The 25,991-nt window shown below is 40.8% G+C and overlaps 1 protein-coding gene across 9 annotated transcripts in view; it reads right to left on the bottom strand.

Annotated features, from left to right (window-relative positions):
- PLCH1 (phospholipase C eta 1) overlaps nt 1–25,991 on the bottom strand; it is an 86,356-nt gene that overhangs the window by 39,342 nt on the left and 21,023 nt on the right. For 3 of the 9 annotated variants that reach the window (XM_080410167.1, XM_080410164.1, XM_080410171.1), the window contains exons 1-4: nt 10,181–25,906; nt 6,469–6,615; nt 5,150–5,393; nt 2,677–2,806 (exon numbers count right to left, since the gene is read on the bottom strand). In XM_080410167.1, coding sequence (XP_080266293.1) covers nt 2,677–2,806; nt 5,150–5,393; nt 6,469–6,615; nt 10,181–10,262 — 603 coding nt within the window. In that variant the 5' untranslated portion in view covers nt 10,263–25,906. The other 6 variants (XM_080410165.1, XM_080410172.1, XM_080410166.1 and 3 more) reach the window with 5 other exon arrangements.

Consider the following 25,991-nt stretch of genomic DNA (forward strand, 5'->3'; position numbering starts at 1 on the left):
TTACATACGTAAACAGAAATTTAATAAGTTTTAGCCTGCAAGATTCTGTTCACACAAATCCTAGTAGGCTAAAATAACGGCAAAATTACAATACCACCTGCTGGATTTTTTTTGTGAAAACAGTTACTATGCCAAAACCACAGGTTCCCTATATTCAGTTTTGAACGTTTCCCTTGTAAAAAGGCTCCCCCTGGGCTTTATTCTGATCTCTGTTACTCTCCTGTATGCCCTGCAGTTATCCTGGATTAAAACATAGCAAGGAACATAATTTCACCCTGTGGCTTCCTCTAACAAAAAAGTCTGACATTTTAACATATTCAATATCGCAGTCTTAAATGTATATTAATTCAAACTACAACACTCTCAACCCTGTCAGCACTCTGTAGAGGGGAGATCTGCAGCAGCAGTACAACTCCACACAAAAATATAAGCCCAATAGCCCCAGTCTTGATGGTAGTTTTTGTTCATCCTCAGAGGTAGGAATAGAAGAAAACAGTATTAACGCATGTTAATACAAGCTTTTTACTGTGAACACCTGCCTAAGAGGATTGCTTTGGATTTTCAAAACAAAGAATATATTCTGGAGAACTGCTGTCAAACATTAGGTAGGTCTCCACAAAAAACAAACTTCAGGGAAGCTACAACTCTTGCTAAGTTTGAGGCTGTAAGCAAATAATGGAGACAAAGTGAAATGAACATTTAAAAACATGCTGTTGTTCCCATGAATAACGTCCTTTGTTGGTAGCTGTATATGTTTTTTTCTTTGTAGTTATAAACCCCCTTCCATTCCAAAGTCATGTTCTGTTAAAAATGGTGCTTCTTTCTGTCCAGATCAGAACACCTTCTGTGCAGAGTCCTTTTAACACTGACTTGGGTTTGAACTTGGCTTGCCTCTGCAGCGGTACACCAAATACAAGTTCTTCTCCAGACGAAGGGCATCCTCATCTGGCTACCACTTCTTCCTTCTCAAGAAAGCTCTTCCAATTGGTGTCCAGCCTCACTTCTTCTATAGAAGAGAAGTTAGTCTAATAGCAGATGCAATGACCATATCTCTGGCCTGGTTTTCTTTCCAAAGATCCAATTTTATTTTCCCTTCACATAAAGCAATCTACTGAACTTGAAAGCATATCTTCAAACAGGAATCCATCCTTATACCAGCGACTTCTAGTACACACACACACAAGTAGCAGCCCCATATTCCACTCCCAGAGGCAGGACCTGGACTGCTTCATAAGCCTAGCCACCCCCATGGAGCCACAGGTGCTCCTCCAGGCTTTGTGCCATGTCCAGAACCATAACGCTAAGTCACACAAACAGTACCACCTGAGCAGACCAAGTGGAAGAACAGTGCAGAGTGGCTAAATATAGGGGTGAGGATTTGTCCCAGAGTTACTTGGCTACTCCCTTAATCCTGCATTAAGCCCTGGAAGTCCCTAGGGCTTGCTGGCACAAAGCACTGCTCATGGGGTAAGGCCTTTAAGATTGAGCCCTGAACGACTAACAGCAAACCAACCTTCTACAATTTTCATATTTAACCTTAATAACTTTAACCATGCCTGTGAGTTCTAGGATACTAACTCAGGTATAGGCTGGCAGCAACTGCAGCAAAATAAAAACACGTAAAGCAGCTTATTTTAAACCAAAAACTGCCTCTGATTATACAAAGGACAATGGCTGCTAGAGTGCCCTACTTCATTCTTAGACAGTTTAAACAGTGCAGACAGAACTTTTTTTTTCCCCCCCCCTTTCGGTACATGGCTTCACAACTCTCTGCTCTCCTGCAGCAGTCAACAGTATCAGCAAAACCCAAGGATCTCGGGAAGCCGCATTTCATTACCTCTTGTTAGCAGTCTGTCATCTGAGCTATAAACTCAGATCACAGCAACTAAGCAGAGAAGAAAATAATTCCTAGCTATCTGGTGTCAAATGGGATTTTAAATTATTTTACATCTAGTAGATATCTTCAGTGACAGTTATAATCTCCAGGAACAAGTACAACCCAAATTCACCTCCACAGTACAACCCCACCAGTTTCCACGCTACAAGTCTTTGGGGAGTAACTTGATCTTCGATAGATATATCTCTAATGCAGATTTTATGCCAGACAAACAAAGAGCTTTTGACCATGGAAGATTCTTCAACTTTCCCATGTTTTATAGCAAACCAGCTTTTGGCTGATACTGGTTTTGAAGATTTAAGAAAATGTTATTTTGGCTTCCATTGTGTCCTTTGCTTATCTTTCCTATCCTACAGTAAACACTAGGGCTGGTGGAAAATGATAACTGACAGAAGTAGAACATTGAGTCTGGCTAAGTAAGAGGAAGTTGTTAAAAATCTTAATTAATAGTTCTGTTAAATACTTCTCCATAAAGGAAATGAAAAACGATTTCAATAGAAACAGAGTAACTTCACTGTCCATCAATGCCAGCATAGAACAATCCAGTTCAGAGAGATGAAAACAATAATGCAGAAAAAGTACTGTTGTCTTCTATGTGGTTCATGTTGTTAAAACAACATTCTGATGCATCTTTGTCTACAAAAAGGTAAGACTGTGAGGTGCTGGAAAGGACAGAGTTTTAAGTCCCAACTCACAGATCCTATTCTGGATCCATCTATTTCTAGACCATAACTGGCACTATCTTACCCCAACAACGCTGGGTGCTAGAGGCCACCAACCTGAAACATCTGCCGGACCTTCCTGCGGGGCAGGTTAACATTTAGTTTACGCATCAACTGGTGGATCTCTTCTATATTCAGCAGGCCATCTCCATTCTTGTCAGCCTCCTCAAAGGTCTGTTTGACCCAGCTACAAACGTGTCAAAGAAAGGTACAAGAGGGTGATTTCCTCACAGAGAAGAAAGGCAGCACAGCTGGGCAGGTAAAGGACAAGACTTGAACTCAGGAGAACAAGACCCTGCCCCAGCTCTTCTGGGCAGGAGGATAATCCTCCTTAGCAGAGGACCTTAACATCTTCCAGGAGAAAAACTGAGCATTATTCAGTCCAGCCTTCACAAACATGTCTTTTTCAAGCCAGTGCCTCTGGGTAAAATATTGAATTAACATTTCCCACAGCTTATATTAAGAGTTATTGGGGTACACTGAAATAAAGTCAATGCTGACAAAGATCTGGCACTATCTACATCATTCTCCCCACACTGATGTCAAATCAAAGCATTTTTACTACTATACACCTTCTGGTGCAATGTGCTATTGCTGTTGTACCTCCTGCCTGGTGCAACTAAGACTGTTACATCTGAGGACCAATGGTTTTGTGACTCAAAGGAATCAAGCTCAATAGCCACCTAGATCAGGGATGATGTTAATCTAGTGCAAGAGGATGGAATAAGGAAGACACTGTGAAATTAGCCCAAGTACATTATTATCACCCTGTGGTTTCCGTAAGAACCTCATTAAAAATTAATCCCTCTTGTTTTTTCCAAGCTCTCTCCTCCAAGACTGCCACACAGTTCTTTCATCCGTGTATTTGTAACTCTTCCATCTCTGGACAACTACTTTGTCCACCACTTCCTCTACAATATCTTTGCCTTCACCTTGTGCCACAACTTCCACAGGACAGCAACAACTCAATAGAATCATAAGCTGCATAGAGAAAATGAGTAGCACTTATGCATTTACTGTTTCTCCCCTCAAAGGGCAAAATGGCACCAAACAAAGCTAGCAACTGTCAAATTCAGAAAACAAGAGGTGATCCTTCACACAGCATATGGCTCATCTCTAATATAACCTTTTGGGGGATGTTCTACAGGTTTACATGGGATTGAAGTGACACTGAACCAGTTTTTTTCCCCCTTGCCCTTGCTCCAGTTTCATTCAAATGCTTAAAATTGGTACTGGTTTATGGCAGTTATTTACCACTAGGTTCACAGTACTAGCTCCTTTGTGCACTCATTTCTGCTACTAGTTTCTCCTCTGAGAATGTACTCTTTTAAGTTTTCCAGTATTGCTGGGCTTGCTCCAATATCGTCTTCCACTTCTCCCTTCATTCAGCTTGAAGGTCTCCACTTTCAAACCAGTACCTTTTACCCCTTCTTTGCACATATATCCCTTTGCAGATTTTGCCAAGTTCTTACACTATGTGGAACTGGTACAGGGTCATTTTGTCTGCAGTCTCCCAGTTGCCACATTTGATAACACAAACAAGACTTGGAAGTGATGTTTCACCAGTACAGAACATACAGCAGATATGCACAGTTCGGAAAAGTCGTGGATAAATATAGCAACCTGAGTATGTGTGCAACAGAGCATGCAATATATCCCCCAAATGAATCTGTGCCTATCTTGTATCAGATTTAAACACTGAAAATATAAATTAAAAATACCTTAAGTATGTATATTCTCCAGGAGGAGTATTTACAAGAGACCACCGTAGATTTCTATGTGGCAGAAGTTACAGTTTTAATCAACATGGGCTTGCTTTGGGATTGTAAATGTTCTTTGTATTTAACATACTAGTCAGCCCTGTTGTGAAAGAAACCACATCAAGAAAATACTCAATGGACATGGTCTGTACAAGAAGTTCATTTTGGTTACTTGCCCACAACAAACATTTAAGGAGCCTTAAAGATTTGTGCTCCTGACAATCGATGGAGGCTGAGAAGTACATACAGATGTCTGACATACGCTAACCAAGAGAAATCGTGATGGCCAGGACTTACGAGTCAGTTTACTAAAAGACTCCCAAAAATGTTAGGTTTCACCTGTGCAGAGGCTAACAATTGGCAGTATCTTGAAAACAGTGCCTTCTAATGGAGCTTGCAATTTGCAGCAGAATAGCTAAAGCACAGCTGGGCAAGTAGAAAATGACAGAAATCCTGAAATCATGCCAAGGTTAGTATTTATTAAGATAACTAGAAATTACTGTTTTGACCCTTCAATAAGAATTTCACTAACAAAATGCAAGACTATCCCCTGATTTCAATGCAGTTTAATCCAGTTCCTAAGGCACAGCTGATACTTTATTGCACACATAAGTGTCCACGTCAAACCCATTTCTCAAGTTTCCATTGCAATCAATGGCACGGTTTTTGGTCACAAAGAGGAGGTGAAAGGACACCCTATGATTAAGTCACTAAAAAACAAGCCAGAAATAATGAATAAAAAGCTGGAGCTCAGGCTCATAAAAGGATACTGATCATGTGTTCTCTGTCGCTTAGCGAGCGAATCCTCGTCACTTATTCCAGCCAGCAAATATTTCAGTCCTGTGATCCAGGTGCGAGCTTCCTCTGGGTTAGATGTAATCAGATCCAGTGACTCCATGTGGTTGCCGTGGTAAATGGTAAAGCAACAGCTTGGGTCAAAGTTCCCCTCTGCATGGCGGTGAAAGATTTCAGACTGCCGACCTTCAGTGACTTTGTAAATGGAATCAATGACAACTATGGGAGGAAAAGGGAAAACAAAAATTTACATGCTTGGATATCCACTCAACTTCTTTCTGTTTTTAGCATTTCTGAATTATTCAGGCTAAGAGTCATTAATTATTATTTTTTTTTTAATATTACATCTTGAAATCCAAAAGTGCTTTTTGATTCCTAGTTTTATCCTTGCTTTGGCCGTGCCACATGCACAGCACAGCTGCCTTGAAGGCAGGCCAGTGCAGGTACACAAAGGTTACAGCAAGGCTCTTTGAGCTATGTCAGAGGACTGTAGGCTATGCACAGGGGAGCATGGAGACAGATACCAAGTGTCTTCCATCTATCAGTGAAACGCTGTGTAGCTCCAAAGTGACTGCTCCCACCACAGCTGTGCTTTCTACAGCAGGAAGACAGGGATACCCATCACTGTGCTAAGGTAACATGGCTCCCACTGCAATGGCACCTAACAGCTATGCTGCTCAACACAGCAGCTCTTAGCCACCATACACTGGCCCCAAACCATCAAGTGTCACTATCCGCAACCTTCGCAACTGCTTGTTTTTAATCTCAAGCCTCTGGGACAGTTCTGTGAATTTCTACTCCTTATTTTATTCAATAAACCACTAATTTGAATTTCCAATTTAAAACAGTGCAGCAGGAACAGTTTCAGTGAGAAACATTGCTACACAGTAACCTCAAAATGTAATAAAGAAAATAATCAAAATGTAATAAATAAAATTATTACGGCTAGTATTAAGAAACCTCAGTCTAAAATTTTCTAGGTTCTATATTTAAATTTGTGATGTTCACATTGAAAAAGAGTCCAGCATAGTTTGTTATCAAGTCCCTGTTCAGTTTGTTCACAATTCATATAAACCTATGGAAAAAGTTGACATGTGACTGAACTACACTCCCTTTCCTTTCATAATCTTGAACTTTTAGTAGGTGGTTAAACTCTACTCACACTCCTGAAAACCTTCAGTATCGCATCACATTTAAAATAAGCATCAAAAAGCATTTATTTAATTGATCCCTCTATAATTCACAGTCTAATAGTGAACTGCCCCAGAAAGTGAAAGAAATAGTAAAAGTTTACTTTTTGCCTTTTCGCTTTTTCTGGATGGTCGCCATCGGATGCAGGTCCTGTGCTCATCCAGGTAGAAGAGCCGAACTAGCCCTTTGGTTCCACTCTTCAGCTTAACCATCTGAGTCCCAGACTGCATAACACTCATGCATCTTTCGACTGTAAAGCAGAACAGAATAAATTAAACTGTTATCTAATTCCACTAATAAAATGACTTGCTGGTCTTTCCAACATCTGCCAAGCATATACAATTTTTTTTCTACCTTCAGTTACAGAAACTAGTAATTGCTGTGTGAGACATACTATTTTTCTTCTTCTTCTCTACTAGCTTCTCCATATAGGAAAATTAAAAAAAAAAAAAATCATCTATCAAAACACCTTCACAACAAAGGAGGCAAAGAAAACTTCAACATATGTTGAAGGAAACTATTTTATGGTTGTTCCACGCTTATGTCATTTAAATATTTTTATATTATTATACATAGTACTGTAATTTTAAACCACAGTACTCTGCAAGTTTTTTGAATAGTGAGATTAGCATTCAAACTCCACTTTCCTCCGGGCTCAATAATCCTTCAGCTTCTATCTTGTGCTTTTGACACTGTTAGAACTGCTAATAGAATTATAAATATACAATCCCTCCTCCCTACCACACACATTCACACCCTCTCCATCCTGCTACCAAATTTCAAGCACGTACTGTGATGACTTCCCTTCATCCACCCATCCAGGACCATAAGGCTTTGTTTCTCTGTTTTGACTAAAATACACTGGTCTCTTCCATTTCATCTCACATCTTCCCTCCTACAGTGTTCCAAACACTAGGATCAAGATAAGATTGTCTCTTGATCTCAGTTTATATCCATGCTCTTAAATTACCTTCTCCTGTTTTTATCCATTCACAGCCTCCCCTCACTCGTATCCGTCCAAATTCACCTCCCAGATGATTTGTTTACACTCTGGCTGGCTCCCAAATACTATCTTGGTCTGTCTCTGTTTCTTCTAATCAGCCGCCTTCTCTTCACCACTGCTCTCTTCAGTACTCCTCTTGGTATCATGACAAAGACTAATATGCCCTCCCACTCCTCTCTGTCAGAGCTAGGATTTATTTTCTCAGCTCCTGACACCTCTTTAGTTCCCACAGCATGTGGCAGAAGCAGCACAAGCAGCAGTGGACTCAGCACCAGCTGAAACACCACAGTGCTCCTATACACCAAAAGATGTCGTGGCCCAGCTCAGTTCATCTCCACGGCAGAAGCATGGCCAGAACACATCTTCCAGCAGAGAGCCACAAAACCCAGAGGCCATCAGTGAAGGAGTATAAGCCTGCTGCTCCTTCCAAAGCACCTCGGTCTGATGCAGTCAGAGCAGCATCCTAAACGTTAGTCAAACACCGGCTGAACAGCCGTCATTGCTGGACCAATTTCCCCTGGCTCCCTCACACAACAGACATTGGCAAACCAAACTTCATATCAAATAACTGCATCAGAAGCCGTGGTTTTGCTCAGTAGTTGTCTTTCTTGGAGGAATGAGAGGACTCGGGTTGAGCTGAACAGAACCAAACTCTTCTGAAAGCACCACAGGTGTGCACGAGTGCAATAAATTGCCCTTTAAGTCCATAAATATATGGCCTTCCCTGAATCATCAGCCCCCTCAAATGAACAGGTGCATTTGGAAGCGCTTTAGGATGAGTCAGAAAAGTGACCTAAATCAAGCCAAAAATAGATGTTACACAGTATCCACATGTTGACTGTGGCAGTTTTAACCTCTATCTGAAGATGCACAAAATACCAGGAAGACAAGCCTTTACACCACAAGGAATGCAAAACTCAGAACCTTAAAGAAAGATAGGTTAACTGAAGCAAAAATAAGTCTCTAAAACTTACTACATACATACACACGCACCCCTTCTCTTGGCAGACTCAGTCTTTTACTTTAGAACTGAGTTTAGATCAAGTTTGCCTTGGATTCATACCTAACCACCAAGAACTGTCCTCCAGCACAGAAATAAGGCTCTCCATAAGAAAAAGTCCTACCAGTGTGCATGGATATACAAGTTTGAACTGTTACATTAGCCTGGCACACAAACTGCACGCATGTTTATTTCACTATCAGAGTGATTGATTGCAACAGGGTTTTAGCTCAGGAAGAGGTTTAGCAACAAGCTACTCAACAGAGAAAATCTGCTTCTTTGCACTTAAGGCTATCAGTTTATTAATAAAAGTCTTACAAAAATAGCTAGTCACATAAGCCTATTCTCATCAGCTCAGTCGTCAGAAAAAAAAACCAAACTGATTTCACTAAGATGTTGAGAACAGCTAGCAAAAGGCAGAAGACAGACGACTACATTTCTTTAGTGTAAGAAAAGCAGAAAGTGGGCCACACAATTACAGGCAACAAAACCACGGTGGACAATAAAACAATAAAAAAACCCAAACCAAAACCACACACACAACATAAAAGGCAATCCAGTTTCTTCTTCAACATTTCAGTTGCCTAAACATTTCTACCTCACATTTGTAATTGTTAAAGATGCATTTCACATACACCTTTTCAGATAGACTTCAGAATCAAAGTTTCATGGAATAGATTTTAGAAGACTTTTTTCCCTCCACAAATAAAGAACAGTGAAGAAATCCAGTTCCTGCCAAATTCCACAGCATTGTCTATTTCTCAAATGCCATCTGCAATGAGTCTAGTGCCCAAGTAAGCACCATCTTTTCTGCTTGCACTTTTCCAGTTTCAAGAATATACCAGCAGAATGCAAACATTTAAAGAAGAACAGTAAATGTGTAAGAGTTCATTGCATCATCCCTACTGTGTAGGTGTTAGTAACAGAAAGAATCCACTTTAAAAAATGGACTATGGTAACAGAATACCATAACATTATAGGCCCACTGGATTTCAACTCTGCAAACCATTTACAAGGAACACCATCCTCTCCTTTAAGCTATTCACAAAATATAAGCAGACAAAGGAAAAAGTCTTTTGCAAATCTATTCCTAATATGCTAATTTCAGTCTCTAGCCAGACATTCACAAAAGAGAGACACCGCATATTAGCATCTGAATAAGTTGAAGTTATTGAACACAGGCAGTTCAGAATAAAGCTCCAGAAGAGCAATTCAAGAACACTTTTACTAAGGAATAGGAAAACTGGTTCCAGAAAAACATTTAATCCTCTATATAAACCATGAATACTAAGTAAATGAAGCAGCTCCTCAATGCAGATGCATATTAAAATTTTGAGAAAGCAAGACATAGTGTCCATTATATGGTGTTTTTCCAACATGAGAACTAACTGACCATTTTTTGGCCAAAGTCTGAAAATTAAGTTAGACTAGAATACAATATAGTTTATGTGCTACTAGAAGAAATTAATTAATCTGGAAGTTCAAATAAGCTATTATGCATTGTATATTTAAAGCTCTACTTTCAAATGGAAAAAATCTGAAAACTACAGTCACTTGTTCCTAGAATTATGCACTTACTCTTTACAGCCTAAAATCATTCTAACAGACATCCTGTAGTTTAATGGGTTTTAATAATATTGAAATACCAGTCTATTTTTTCGTCTCAAAATAACCATTTAAAGCAAAACACACCTCAAGTCAGAGAGCATTTATTAATTTTTAGTTCAAGCAATGATAAACATTTTTAGTGGTACACATATCTCCTTTTCAGAAGGAGCTGCTGCTCTATTAAATGGTAAACCAGATACAAACCCATCTGTGCCAGCTGGACTTTTTCTGAAGTAGCCACACTCCCCAGCACATGGTAGACCTCTGAAGCCAGGAGGAAAGCCATCCAAGCCCCTGTAAGTCCAGATGTTACTTAAAATCTTGCACGTTAGGCAGATGTTATTTACTCTACCTGACAACACTGTTCCTTGCTGCTGAATAAATCAAGCTGCTGCCTGAGAACACTAAGCTGGAACTCTGACCACTAACCGTACGCAGCCTTATGTTCAAAAAGCACTCTAATCCGCCCCAAATCAGCCAACGCTACCTTCCGTCCAGCTCCGCTCTAATCTATCCCCATGTGCAATCAGGTCTTTAATAACCAGGGAATAGCTTAGCACTGCACCCCGCAAAAATCTCTTGCAAAAAGTTACAGCTCTGTTCACAGGTTTAACGGCCATTCCCTGTACAAGCCCTATTTTTCAATAGCCTGCAGTTAACTTGGTTTAATTCTCAACAGTCATAGTTACAATGCTTGCAGTTACATCTGCTTGCTGTTGTGCTTTACCACAAAGCCTTTAAGGCATACAGGACCTTTTAGCTGATACTAGAAGGAAAATGTGTAGGGAATTAAAACATTATACCTGGCAGCACTTTCAGTAAAACAGAAATGCACTTTGATATGCAGGGCACACCACGGCAGTAAAACAAACATCCACTCCCCATAAAACATGTTCATTCAAGATTAAATACAAATATTGGTCAGTTTGCAACCAGAGCCAACAGGCAGGCACCATGCAGGAGTGGCACTGGCACCCAAAGGACACTGGCTGGGACACTACGTGTACCAGCTGCCCCCATCACACACACACAACAGCCAATGCTGCACCAAGGTTTTCTGGGTTACCCCAACTCCTGAATCCTTGGTTTTGCTGTGTCTTCAGCCCTGATTCTTCCCCGACCCTTCATTTCAGTCATGCAACCCTGAAAGTAAGCAACAGCAAAAACAGGTTTGAGATTTTTTTGCTGCTATATTTTGGGTTTTAGTTATTAAAGAAAATACTACTACCTAGCCATTAGTAGCAAAACTCTATTGCCAAAAGCCTGCAGCAAAATCTTGATGGAATACAGGGTGTTTAGGGTGAACAAGGGTTTATCTCCCTATTTTTAGCCACCTTCAGTGGGATTCTGCTTTAAAGGCATTCTTTTTTCCACCATTGCCTTCAAAGAACCATTACTTGCAAAGACGTGATGTTGACTACTGGAACAAAAAAAAAAACCAACAACAACAAACCAACCACCAAAAAAAAAGCTCAAGGCCCCACACACTTTACTCTATGGGTCCTGTGCAGTAAGTCACATGCCACGTGCAAAGTTTCGACTAAACTTCCATGCTTGTCCTAAGTTTACTCACAGCAGCCTCTTGCCACACTAGCACTCAGCTCACCCTGAGCCTAACCTCACCCACATTTCCGTCAGCTTTGGTGAGATAGCACAAGAAAGCTGTTAGAGAATGTACACAGGTCTTTAAACAGTAAGTTATTCATTCAATTTCAGGACAGGCAGTAAAACCTATTTTTGCAAGGGGCAGCATGTGCAACTGCTATATGCAAACAGCTCAAGTGTTCACAGCAAACCCTTAGTAAAAATTAATACAGCTGGCCCTTAGCAAATGCAGTAGAATGTAGATATATTTAATAGCTTTAGGAACAGTGTCTTACAACTGACTCTTTAAGATTGCACCACTGAAGTGAGATGGATTTTTTTTTTAATGAAAGATTAAAGCAATTTTTATTGCTGTCCACAAAACCAGTTCTTTCTTATTTTTTCCCCATTATACTACTATGTGTTAAGAAGTTAATATTTCAAAGTGCAATCAAAAGAAAAAAGGCTTGGTCTCCTGTCTTGCTTTTACAGACTTAAATGTTACAGCTGTCTGACAAAACAAAAAGATTAAATAAAGTATAAAGAGTGTTACCAAACAACGAGAAGTGTAATTATGAAAGAGGATATAAACTGTGTTTCTAAATTATATGCAACAACTGCATTAAGCCAACATTAAGCTTAAGGAGATAAAAGAAACCCATAAAACACAGAAGTTACTTTTTCAACTGCAACATCTGCTCTTCTCTCCTACCTTCAGTAATTTTGGTTTTACTGTATACTTTGTGAGTATATTGTTGGTTCTCCTCTGCAGAGAGGGAAGAGCCAAAACCCCCACTACCGCCACCCAGGACTCCCAGGACTTCTGCAGACACCTGATTCACCATACTGCGCTACCCCGGGAACCACAACAGGATCCTACACTTCACCTTAGGGTAACTGCTCCTATGCTATCGAAAGCATTGTTTATCTTACTTTATTTAAACCCCCAAATGCCACTGTAGTAATTCTGTCAAGTTTTCAGATTTAAAGACACCAAAATTCCAGAAACTGAACTCTTAAGTGAGGCTGTTATACAAAAAGTAGATGGTTGACAAAGAAGTCACAGTGTGCTCCTGTCGCTGGAATCACGTTCCTGGATTCCATTTTTTACTGACGGAGGTGCGCATTCCCAGAAGCAGGCACTGAAGAAATATGCAAAATAAAAAGCACACACACCCCTGAACTAGAGAACAGTAGGCAATTAAACCCTCATGATCCAAGTAGTGAAGACAATCTACATGCTACCACCACTCCCTGCCTCAAGAAAAAAAAAAAAGGAAAAAAAAAAAAACCACCAGAAACCCCCAACATTCTCAGTTGTCTGAACATTTCTCATCACCCTATTTTGCATCATTTATTCACCATCAGTATGCTGTAAGTTCGCCTTCACACTAATGCCATTAAAAGCCGTTTACTCCCTACCTCCATCCCCCAGAGAGCACATTTTATCTAAATCCCATAGAACAGCACTAATATCCAGCACGCCATGCAGCTTACCACTAATGTCATCAAATTGTTGATTGCTGTTTTGTTACATAACAGCCAAAAAACCCAGGAGAGCACAGACCACAGATGCAGGTCTGGGGGAATTCACAGCCCCAGTCAGGGCCATTCTTAATAATTGTATCTCATATTTTATGCCATATTTTAATTTGCTTTGCAGCAACTGCTCCAACCTTACAGAACTTTACATTAAGCTTCTTACAGTGGGTTTAATGACAAGCTCCGTGAAGTTCACAGACATGAGATGGCCAATCTCTCACACTTCTGCAAAACTCCAGAAGTCCTCAAGGAAGTCACATACAACTAGCAGAGATCCCAAAGACTGATGCTAGTCCTTGCAAGGCCCAGCTGAAAAGTGCACAGGTATTTCATTTCAGCCTTCAAGACCAGGAGGAATGAAAACAAGCAGCTAAATACAAACAATGACTACTCAAAACAATTGTGAATGGGTTACAATCAATGAAAATCATAAAACCTGAAAAACAACCCATGCTTGTAAATTCACTAAATAATATGCAAATAAAAAGAGGGGTGAAGCTTGAGAACAAAACCATACACTAGACAGAAGGGAAAATAAAAGCAAAAAAAACTAGCCAAGCAAAATTATCAGCACACTTTTAATGCTTTGTAGGTCTGGGAACTGTTTGGTGTTGTCTTTTTCTCTTTAAAAAAAACCCACAAACAAAACACAAAAACAAGAAGCTGGAATTAGTAGCTTCCAGAAGTTACATTTGAGTACTACAAATTTCATAGTAACTGCTGTTGCAGGCTACTATATTAAAATTGCTGGCTTAATGCTTCTAGGATGTTCAAATTAACTCACTTCCATGTTACAAGCGAAAGGTTTTTGCTATATGCCTTCACCACAGCCGGTCCTTGACAGTAATTATTCTTGCCATGGGAGCACCCAGAGTCCTCTCCCAGACTGAGGCCCCCTCCTCTTTTGCACTTAGAGATCAGAAAGCAACCAGACGCATCAAAACAAAGACCTGACACTACAATATAGTCCCAGAAGAGTTTTAGTGATCCTTAATCATAAGTTTTGTTCCTACAGTGAAACTATCTTTTACAGAGTACTGTGCAATGCAAAAAAATTACTTGCTAGGACAGCACCTTTTTGACAGGGCCTATGAACCCCTTTTGGAGAACTACACTTCAGTATAGCAACTGAAGTCTATGAGAGCAACCCCCGGATAAAAGAGTAATGTGTGTTTTCCACCTCTGGTCAAGGGTACTGGCCTTATGCTAGCTCAGCAGACTTCTAATTATTATTTTCAAGGAATTAGCCCAAATTTCATTCAAGCAGTGCAGCAGATGAACAGATCGTTCTGCAGGTGCAGCTTCTCTGCAGTCCTACCAGACACACTGCTGAAGCATCCCGAGGTCCTGGGTGGTCAGAAGGCTTCAAGACCCCAGTTCTAAGTGTTACCTGTAAAGAAGCACCTTCAACAGGCCACTGCCTGCCAGCACAGAGCCATGAGACTGACTGTGACAGCTTCCAGGGAAATGTTACTGAAATACAATAAGTATCTCTGAGATCTCCCTTTCTTTCTTCAGAAACACACTGCAAAGCTGTTCATTGAGAGCTCTGGTGCCACTGCGACCCAGCATGACTGAGGACTGTAAGTTTTCCAGTAAGACTACGGAATTAGGCCTTTATCAACACTTAAAAGCACAATAACTGAACCACAGACATGGGTAACTGCCAAAACACATTGTCACATCAACAGAGTGAACAAGAACGTAGAATTATTAAACAAGAACAGTTAACAAGCTTGCACATCCTAATCCTCACTGTTGTGCGAGGATCCCTTGGCAGCAAGGGCACAGCAATTGATTACAATGCGACAGAGCAAGTGGAAGAAGCAGCAGACAAGAATAAATGGGGAGGGCCAGTTTCCACTACACCTGCCAACAAGGGGGATGGGTAGGCAGGTCTGTACACGTTGCTGTGACAGCCTCCATAGCAGGCTTCAAGACAAAGGGCAGAGAGGCATTTGGCTTCTTGGGCAGCATCCTCATGCTGCCATAACCATTTGCATGTTATGTACCAGAGTACAAGACATTGTTCTGAATGTGTGGCCACATCCGCAAAGGAAACCCTAGTGTCTCCCCTTAGCTAGGCAAGCTTTTGCTCAGTTACCAGAAAGGACAGCAATAACCCACCCAGAGGGGCTAAGTCACCTGGGCATGCTCCTCAGCAGTGTTAAGACAGCAGCTCCTCCTTTGAGGCCTCACAGCGACCAATAAAGAACAGTCTGAAAGGCATACCAGGACCTACACTTCTGGATGCAGAGGTCACAGTGGAAAACAGTAAACCACAATAAGCCATAAGCTCTTTCTCTTCCAGAATCCCTTGTCTGCCCTCTAAAAATCAGTAAGTACATAAAGAAGGATCATATGCCCGAGAACCAAGCATGTCTTGTTCTAAGCCTGCCTTTGTTGTACAGCATTTAATATCATCCCTGTTCCTTGATCCTTTAGTAATACCCAGGACTTCAGTGAAATACAATTCTCACAACATATTGACCTGGGTCAGATCCCCTCGTTTCCCCTTCTCCCCGAAGAAAACCCCCACAATGCCATTCCTTTATATCCTACCCCTCCTTAACCTCAACACCACCACTAAAATAGAAAAACCCTACCAGAACACACTTCATAAAGCTTGCTCCTGCCCCTGCATAGGTGGTGTGCAGAGGGTAAACTGCCCCAGCTTCAGCACAAACAGTGAATTCTGCTGTCTGCAGATTTATCAGCAAATGGCAGTATGTCAGAGCAATCTTGGCACCTGCAGAGCATCACAGCCTGGTGAGGGGAATAAATCACAGGGCAGAAGAGCAGCTGTAGCTGCAGGATGGAGCAGGTGGAAGAAGGATCCAGTCCCCAGGACCTGGAACACGCTTGTCACGTTGGGCTGTGACAGCAGCTAGGCAGGAGGGAGCATTGCTTCTCCTTCAGTCTGCCAAAGAAATCCACATCTGGGGCTCAAATAAAGAGTAGGAGGAGAAAAAGCAGAGTGGAACTGAAGGTGGAGTTAATTAACCTTTAAAAGTAATGAATGAAGACTACAGTGCAACTGACGATATGAACTAATTTATTCACACTCCTCAGAAACATCATTTTGCTAAAGACATGTTTATCTGTTCTGTTCTCAAATTACCTTGGTGCAATTCACTGACAGCGAGTCATCTGTGGACAACAAATTGACAGTCTCAAAGACCAAAGCTATTTTGTTACCAAAAATAATGATGTTTTGTGCATCCGAGTTTCATGCTGATCAATGTTTCTATTGGTAACACGAAAATGCCTCCAAACCAGTTATCTGTTATACTACTGAGGATACCAATAACCAGATGCAGAACAGGCACAAATTTCCTCACCTACTGCTGGGTTTCCTTCCTTGCATAAAAAAGTCAGCTTATGGTTTCCCATAACTTTAATTTCAGTCATCCAAGAAGCACAAAATGCTGCCTGCATACTAACAGGCTGTCCTCTAAGACATGAGCTTCTTAAGGGACTACTTCAAAAATGTATGGTAAAGAGGAAAAATACGCACACGCATTTCTTCTTCCAGGTAAGCTCAGTGCTGGAAAAAGCTGCAAACTTGCTTCAGGAAGCTGTGTTCACCAACACCTGGTTGCACACGGCTACCGTATGCCACAACACGGACACCTTTAATGCTGATCCCAACATAGCATTTAGCCATTTCAGTCTTCATCAAAGCAGTGAAAGAGTTACTTTAAGAGTTTAAGTTTATGCCACATAGTTTTAGAAAGACATAGTTCTTCAGCAAACTCTGAGAACCTTTTCAGTTTCACATGATGACAGTATTCTGTAGATTCATTGAAACAAGAGCATATTTAATTCATAAGCACACACACACAAAGAATACGAAGTAGTTAACAAGCACATAACCTAGTTACTAGTTGGTCTACCCCACCCTTGGCTCTGCAGCAGCAGGTTAGGTATCTCTCATGGAGCCATCAGCATCCAGCTCCAGCATCCTCTGAAACCTCACTGGTGCCATGGAGGGGACCCACAGCGACATTCTTTTCAGGCTGGCAGGTGAGGCATTTCACTTCACAAGGGAACATCCTCAGAGCATACCAAATGACCCAGAGGCTTTAAACCTTTAAAAGCTGCTATATGCAATGCTAATTTATTGTGAGTGCATATAACACCGTGTTAGATTTAAACTATTATTGGAATTAAACCTGTGGAAGGCCAACTTTTTCACAGAAGGAGGTTGGTGCCTTCAATACCCACACAGAACAGCATGCTGTTCAGAACTAATTCCTTTACAATCACTTTACTATTCTAGAGTCTATACTTGTTTTACAGGCGCTTGGTTAGATTTAAAGATACAAAAGTCCTGAAGAAGCACTAATCAATGACCTTAAAGAAGGCTGCTGCAACAGTCCCTGTGAATGAAATGCAATTTAGTTCATTGCTGTTTCTCTGCCTAGCTGTACTGACTGCAATCTTCGTGTTCTGCTAAAGCAGTAACAACAAGATAACTACAAAGCTCCACGGCTCATCAGCCAAGGACCCAAACCCCATAACCAAGGGAAGTCCATACCCTCCCCCCACGCCAGAGAATCACAGAACGGTTTGATTTTGAAGGGACCTTAAAGCCCACCCTAACTCCCCTTGCCACAGGCAGGCACACCTTCCACTAGACCATGCCCATTCATGTCCCACTGCCAATACCTCTCAGAGCACAAGCACATTTCCTGTTCATGAGGGTTAACAGTCATGTAGGAACTTACAGCCAAACCGCTGGCAGGTGCGGAACCTCTGCTTCCTGCAGGCACTCATCGCAGAGCCAAGTCAGACGGTCGGCCAGCGACAGCACACACAGCACCCACTTGTTCAGTTACCCCTTTATCCAGGCGCTATCGGACAAGCACTCTTACGTGCATAAATTGTGTGAGTGGTGTGATCCTGCTGGTACCGGTGCCAGAAGGCTAAAGTAATCCCCAGCCTGAATAAGAGGGAAATCAGGCACCCTGCCTTCTTCCACCATCTAAGTATGTGAATATATTCACGCCTAGAAAATGCCACATCCAAGGGCCACACTTGCGTAGTGCTCTGTCACCCCTCCTGCATGCAGGGGGACCCCAGGAGCCCAGCCTCAACCCCACATGCACGGCTGCAACGCCACCAAAGCGGCCAAACCCAAACCCAAGCGACCCCGAGTTGTACTCACTTCTGCATCCTTTAACCGCTTCCACCCAAGAAACCGTAGTCCTACTAACTGAAAAAGGCTAACAAATTTGGCAGTTGCTATTATATCTCACTAAGGAAAAGGGACTGCAAAATGACCTCAAACAGAATTTTGCCACCAATTACTTTGGTATGAAATGTGTTTGTCTAAACATAGATGTATATTTACACAAGCCTCAAAAATTAAACCTGATGCTTTTCTTCTAGGACTGTTCCAAAACCCCTCTTCAAATAAGTCTCTCTCTCTTAAATTATTAAATGGGGACATATCCATTACCTTCTGCGTCTCAGAAAGCAGATGGAGTAACACCTGGTTGCCTTTACCTAACCATATGCATCAAAGCTTAATGTAGAGTTTTGCGTAACCAAAACCTCCAAAATAAAAATACAGTATTTGGCACTGTAGCATACCAACTCCAACATAGGAGGCCCTTCCCTGAGAGGATATACAAATAACTGATTTTTTATTTAAACAGCCTCAATTTCTTATACAAAAGCTGTGTCTATGTCCAGTAACTTTCCTAGTTAAAAAATATTTATGAAATCATCCATGCTAAAGAAAAAAAAAAAAAAAATCAGTATATCTCATCCCCAAACACTGCCCCTCATTTTTTTTTAATGTACTTCATAGTGGGCAAAATGATATCTCAAATTTTTAGTGGCTTTAGTTTAGATTAGTTTATTTGTTTTTAAATTATAGATAATCTTGTCAGAAAATGTCTTCTGAACTACCCAATTCTGACAAGCCAGCTCTTCACTGAATGTATTTTGTAAGTTTTTATTTAAAAATACATAACCTAGCATCATTAAGGATGAGTAAAATACAAAAATAAACTTTATCTACCATTATTTCTCCCCTCTACAGCATATACTCCATATCCACTTAAGCGGCTTAAACTAATTACCACTTTCCATCCAGCACTGACTTAAATTGAGCAAAATCAGACATTATAAACTACAAGTTACTGAAGGAAGTTCAAAATGTCTCCCCTTTTTGTATCATCCTTCTACAAATCTTGAAGAGACACATATTTCTCATCTAGTGCTGTTTGATCAGAATTTCACACATCATTTGCATACGTGTTACAGTATTTATAAGTGCTAGTAGAAAAAAACCACAGAAACTCTTTTCCATAGAGAGCTATGCCACAGCTAAATGACCAATAGATGAAAAGCTCAAGAATAGGGTTTTTTAAAGGCAAATACACTTGTAATAATTTAAGATAAAGCACAAGTGCAGTTTATCCATATCATAGGAGCAGTATCTCACATACAATCCACATGTTTTCATGGAGAAATGTATTTTCAAGTCAATACCAAAACACCACATTTTCCTCTTCAATATTCAGGAATAGAGATAGATATATACATTTTTCATGCTAATAGTGTCCACATAAATACTGTATGCAACTTACCAATCACAAGGATAAAGTTACCTGATTTTTCTATAAGCACTTCCAGAAACGTTATGAGCTCTTCCTATAGTAATTCCCAAACTCAAACATCCTTACCTTTTTCTGGACTTAAGTTTTTATATACTTCAAGGTCTGCCATTAAATTTGTAACTCATGCATTATTGGTGAGTAGAATAGAAATTCTCACTGCAGGAAATCCTCAATTTAATCTTCATTTCTCCAGAGCTAAAACGTTTGGAAAGCAATCCTTAGAAGTACAGGAGAACATTGCCAGCACTGCTTTTTACGAGGAATAATGAAATCTTCATGATCCATAACGCAGAGACAGGAAAACACAAATCCAGAGACAATACTAGGCAACTTTCTTCAAAACCAAAAAGCACAGCCTAAGAAGGAAGCTGGAAGCATCTGCTCTGTGCTGCTGCTGCTCTGGGAATGCAGGAGCAGCAACTACTTTTGGTATGAGACGTGCATGCATAGCACAGCGATTAAGATGCTCCAGGCATTAAGCGTTTGTAACGCCTGGGAAGAGCAGCTCTACAGGCAAGTGCAAGAAAATCCTGCTGGCACCTAGGGAGGCCAGTCAGGAACGGATTACCATACTTCTGTTAAAGAATGGGAGAGTGACGCAGGGTGAATGCAGAAGAGAAAAACCACCCTCACTCCAAAGTAACTCCCAGCATCTGCAGCCATGAGATTCTGCGAGGCGGAAGGAGAGAACCTCTGTGGACCACACGCCTTTCCCCTAGGTTTTCTGCCCCCTCCTCCTGTCTGTCACTAACTTGAGGGGAAACAGCCATTCTGCAGAATCAGGCCAGTTAGAGTACAAAGCATGCAAATGGTTCAGTCTGTGCATCACTGAGCATTTGATTTCATAAGAACAAGTAGTCTCCTGTGAGATGATGAGCACTAACTCTCCCAGTAGCTATAAAAAAAAAATAAATAAATCACCATGCTACTGGCTAAATACCATGCTTGTTTAAGCAACTCAGTGATACTGAAATCAGTAGGTTTATAGTCAGTGTGGAACAATGGGCAGAAAACATTCAGACTTGCATAGATTGCACGCACTTATGACAGAGCCCAAGGGGACACAGTGCTGGAAAGTATGGCAAGAATAAAGTACTCTCCATATATAATGCTTCGCATCTCTGATTTATTGCATTTTCTAATTGTTTCACTATTCAGCTGGCTTTTACACAGTGACATTTACATCAGCACACCAAAGGAATCCCCTGCTGTATTCTCAAAGATTGTGACAGCAATAAAAGAGGACAGAATTTGTCTAGAGCACACTAGGGAAAAGTTACGTGGTAGACAGTGTGACTGAGAAGGGGGAAAAATAAAACAAAAAACACCCTCTTAGTTCTACGTGCCTGTAGAACTTCAGTGAGATGGGAGACAAGATACAAGCTGAGTTCACACATTTTGCTTACTGAGAAATCATTATTTCTTATCTGTGGCTAACACAAATAGTAAGACTTCCCATAGTCAGCACATCACTATAGATCGCAGTACACTGCAAGATATGTGTGGACTATATCTAGCAACCTATAAAATGAAACAACCCTCCAGACCCACTGTAGGATTGTTCTTGGCTGCACTCGAAGTTTGTGCTTCTAATCACGCTCTCAGCTGAGGATGCCACTCATGGCAGAAGCCATGCTCTGCAGAGAGAAGCGTCACTCATCCTCAGTTATAACAAGGGAAACGGGACAGCCACAACTTTACTGCACCAACGGGTTCACACTTCCATTCACAAGATTAATGGATGAAGTCTTCACTCTGAAGACCCTAAAGAGTTATCAATACTTTTACATTCAAATGAGTTGATGTGTTATAGCTGCAATTCAAAAACAAAACATAAACTTCACCACTCTGTAGTTTAATGCTCAATATAGCAGATGCACTTGATAATGTAAGTGCACACTCCTATCGTTCCATTAATGAGAGGAGCTATACACAAGCATCTTTAACACCAAAGCTGCTCTGTAAGAAACCTTGTCCAATCATCAATACATTCCTTATTATTTTGTCTTCAAAGTAAAGCTCATTTTAAAAACCAGAAGTGCTTGAATGCTGTATGGCTTTAGAAATTAGAGCATGCTGCATGGGTTAGCAAGAACATTAGAGTAGACATTCGAAGACTTGTGTATAATTCAGAAGACATATGCCAAATGGTATGAAAATACTTCTAAGTTTATTCAACTTAAAAAAAAAATAATAATCACCATGACAACTCTTCACTGACAAGCCAGGTTTTGCATTGAATCCCCAGCCCTGTCAGCGTCAAATCTGAAACTGGTGCATCCTTGAAGACACACTACATCAGAGTTTGACTGTCTGCAAAGGGAAAAGTCAAAAGACAACTAGTTCACTTTATACCATCTGACACTACACCTACAACTTACTTAAGCAGTGGCCAAGTAACCCTCACATCTTCCAGTTTGCTTTGCTTTCACATGCATCCCCTGTTCTCAGAGGGACCACAGCACTCTGCGGAGCCGCAGCACGCAAAGTTCTATCAAAGTCTCAGAGCTGATGGTGACAAGCAAGCTTTCCAAATATGAAATTGTTATTCTGTTATCTGCATTTGACTAACACCAATGATCACCATAACACAACTGTACATATTGTCAACAGTCACTACTGTTTCCGAGGTATTGTGCAATCCCTAGATAAGGTTTGGCAGGAAAGGTAACAGACTCACTTGTATGCCTATTTTTCCTACTTACTCTTTCTTGGGAGACCTTTGCCAATGCCTTGCATGCTTAAAAGTCTGGGTTTTTTCAACCTTTTACACTGGTTTCAAGAAACACGTGAACTATCCTCCAACTCTCATCTCACCAATAGCTTTTAACAATTCCAGCTACAAAAGCAGTAAAATGTATTTAAAAGATGTTCATTCACTCAAAATCCATCTCCCCCAGGCTAATATTATTTTCTAGCCTTCTTAATTTGCTGTTCAAAGAAAAAGTTCTGTTGTTGAACCACTGAAATTATTTTGAGTACCTCTGTACAGGTACAAAGTAGTATCAAAGCGCTGTCCCTGTAATTTCACTAAAAAAAAGGGGATTTAAAGCTTTCTTGTAATATCTGTAAACTGTAATTCTTCTCCTATGCATAGTTACAGATATGTTTTCATTTAAAATACACCATGGTTCAGCTCACAGCTTCTGGCTGAGAAGGGGGAAGTGTGGCCTGTTTTGTGCAATGCCAGAGGGACAAAGTGGTGCTGGCTTGTCTTGGGGTATAATTGCCAAACCAACACCAATATTTTTAGCTCCCTGGAAGAAAAGACAGATTAAACCTGCCACCGAGGCACTCATCCCAGCTCATCCATGCAAGCAAATAGCCCACAGGATAACCTAGCAACATTCCCACAGCAAAACGGGTAACCAACAGGACAGACAGACAGCTGCAGGAATTGCTGTGCTCAGGCCTCTCCTCCCCAGGCAGCTCAAGTCTTTTGGGCCACAAAAGCAGCTAAAGAGTCCCTTGAAAAGCATGGAAGATACATGTATGCCATGTAAATCTGAACTGGTAATTTGAGGGTAAAAAATCCGGCCTCATGCTTGCTGCTGTAGGCTGGATGGGATGCGGACAGGCCCCCCAGGGCTGTACCCACACCAGCTCACACAGGGGTCCCTTTCAAGGGCAGACAGCCCCGCGCTGAGCAGGGCTGAGTGACCACGGCCCAAGGTATCTGCTGGACAAGTGGCTGTGGTGCAGCCCTGCCCGTGCCCTGAGACACTGGAGACTGCCTTCCCCGCCTCCCCCCCGCCCCAGCCTGGCAGCACCTGAACTTGCCAGTGGTATCAAGCAGCTGCTGCATCCCCATTCACAATTAAAGAAAAATGCATTACCAAAAGTGACAGCCTTTGCCAAATTGCCAAAAATGAAAGTTTTTGAACAGTAAAAACCATACCTCACAAGGCTTAGATTACTGGACAGACACACAACAGTGCAAGTTCTACTGCAAAGTATTCATTTTCCAATAAACGAGAATATGATTTAACTAATAGTTTTGAAATTACAGTATCAGAAGAGTATTAGTTTTCTGGCTCATTGGTTTTTCCTTTTTCACTGTCAAAATCACTGGAAACTGGTACAAAGACTAATTCTGCTAAAGAATAAGAAAAGCTGATTAAATAATTTCTACCTCTTACAGTAAATAGATAATGAAATAAGATGGCAACATCTCCATATTCATCATCCAGATTTAATCTTAGACTTAAACGTAATACAACCTCCTCGTGAAAAGTCAGCTAGCAATGAATAAAACTTTATATTGGCTGCATGAAAAACTTGTCATTTTTATCAGATTAAAGCTTTATCAACTCTACTCGTTTGTCATTAATGAAGACACGGTTCTTTGGAAAGCTGACAAATATACAAAAATGGAAAGGAAAAAACACTTGGCATTAGAACTGAACCACCTGATACACTGGCTTGAGACACATCCCACACGTGAAGCTCCTCATTTCAACAAAGGATGCATCTAGAGATAGTCAGAGGGTTCTTAAAGGTAGTTACACATTCAAAGCACTAAGATGCAGTTTCTTCAGGCATTTTAAGTATTCTTTAATCTATGTGAACTTTAATAAATAAATTCTTTAATGCCCTTGCACATACACTTTCAGTTATATCTGGTTGTCTCAAGGAATGAACTGTGATCATTGTACTACCTAAATCAGGATATAAACCAAAATATAAATTACTGAACTATTAATTTGTCCTGCTTTCCATGCATCATTATAAAACTTAAATTGAAACTGACTATTAAGATATAAGCCTACATGTGGCACCTTCAGCACTGTAGCCTCAAGCATAGGGCTTGCATGAGGCTTCAGCAGAACCAATTATAAAGCACTGTCCATCAGCAAACATCAAACCTAACACATACACGCAATTCAGCAAAGATTTAATATTGTTCCCTCAAAAGTCTTGTGCTCTAAATAACCCAAATAGTCCATTTTACCGCATAACAAGTAAAACATAATGCATTTTATGTTCCCATTCATGTGGCACATGTTTAAGATCACTGAAGCAAAAAAATCCTAAAAACTTGCACAAAAGCTTAGCTCCGCAGACTGAAACGAATGGAAAAACACTGCAATAACACCTGCCATAAGCAATCTCTTATGAAGCTGTCCAAAACTTGTTGTGTAACAGCAGTAGGTGTTCATCTGTCTATATATATTATATATTTTTATATATATATATATATATATATAAAATAAAGGTGGTATACAATCGCATCCATTACATTTGGGAAATCTTCGAGATGATCTCTTAAAATAAGCAATTGCCTTGGACTAAGTCTCTCTCTCTCCCCCTCCCTCCCCTGTCTCGCCCCCAACTTGGGATGTATACAAGAAGGCAATTTGCAAGAACCTTTTGAAAGATGAGATGGATATTCCTGAAACAAGAGACACTAAATGCACATGCAGGAATCCAGATCAGCAGTCAGCAATTTCCCTCGCAAGTTTGCTAGTGGCTGGGACAGACAGCTCGCTGCACATTGTCAAATGGCAAAATAATTACTAAAATATATAATTTACTTAGTGCCAGCTCGAGACAAATGTTTGAGTGGCCTATCTCAAAGTGCCATTTGAAGTGGAAGTGCCAATATTCATGGCAGCGCTGTGCCAAAGCTGCGCTGCAGTGGCTCAGGACCTTGATATTCAAGTGTAGAATAAAGTTCCCATTCCTGCTGCTTTCCCTTTCCCAGGGGCAGAAGAAAGTGTTATTATCACAATGCTCACCCATTTCCTCAGTAAGGTGTTAGAAGACAGACATTCAAAGCTACCAAAATGCCTAACATGACTTCAGTACCTGTCTGCTTTACAGCCTTGGCCCTTGGTTCAGTACATCCAGTCAATGGTCTTTCCAAGGTGAAGTAACCAAGCAACCAAACCTGCTCCATGCATGACAGTCTGAGCGTGGCAAGACTGCATGAAATTACTGTTTCCCTTCAAGCAGAAGGTTTACACCGATCAACATGAATTTTGGAGTTAATTCCCACAGATGGTCACAAGCATGAATAAATTCCGAAAAACTTTAGAAATAAAAACTTAGCAGATGTAAACTTAATAAACATAGTTACCAAGATGCATCTTCTAGCTGGGGAAGCACTTAATGTTGGTGACTGGCAGCACTGGGATCGAGTGCCACAGCAAGGGTTATTACATACTCATTGCTTGCTTCCCCCACCCACACACACACACTATTTACACTTCTAGCCCCAAACAACTGCTAGGAAAGTAGATGGATGTTTGGTCTGA

This window comes from Falco punctatus (genome assembly GCF_963210335.1).
Source record: "Falco punctatus genome assembly, chromosome: 13".
Lineage (NCBI taxonomy): Eukaryota > Metazoa > Chordata > Aves > Falconiformes > Falconidae > Falco > Falco punctatus.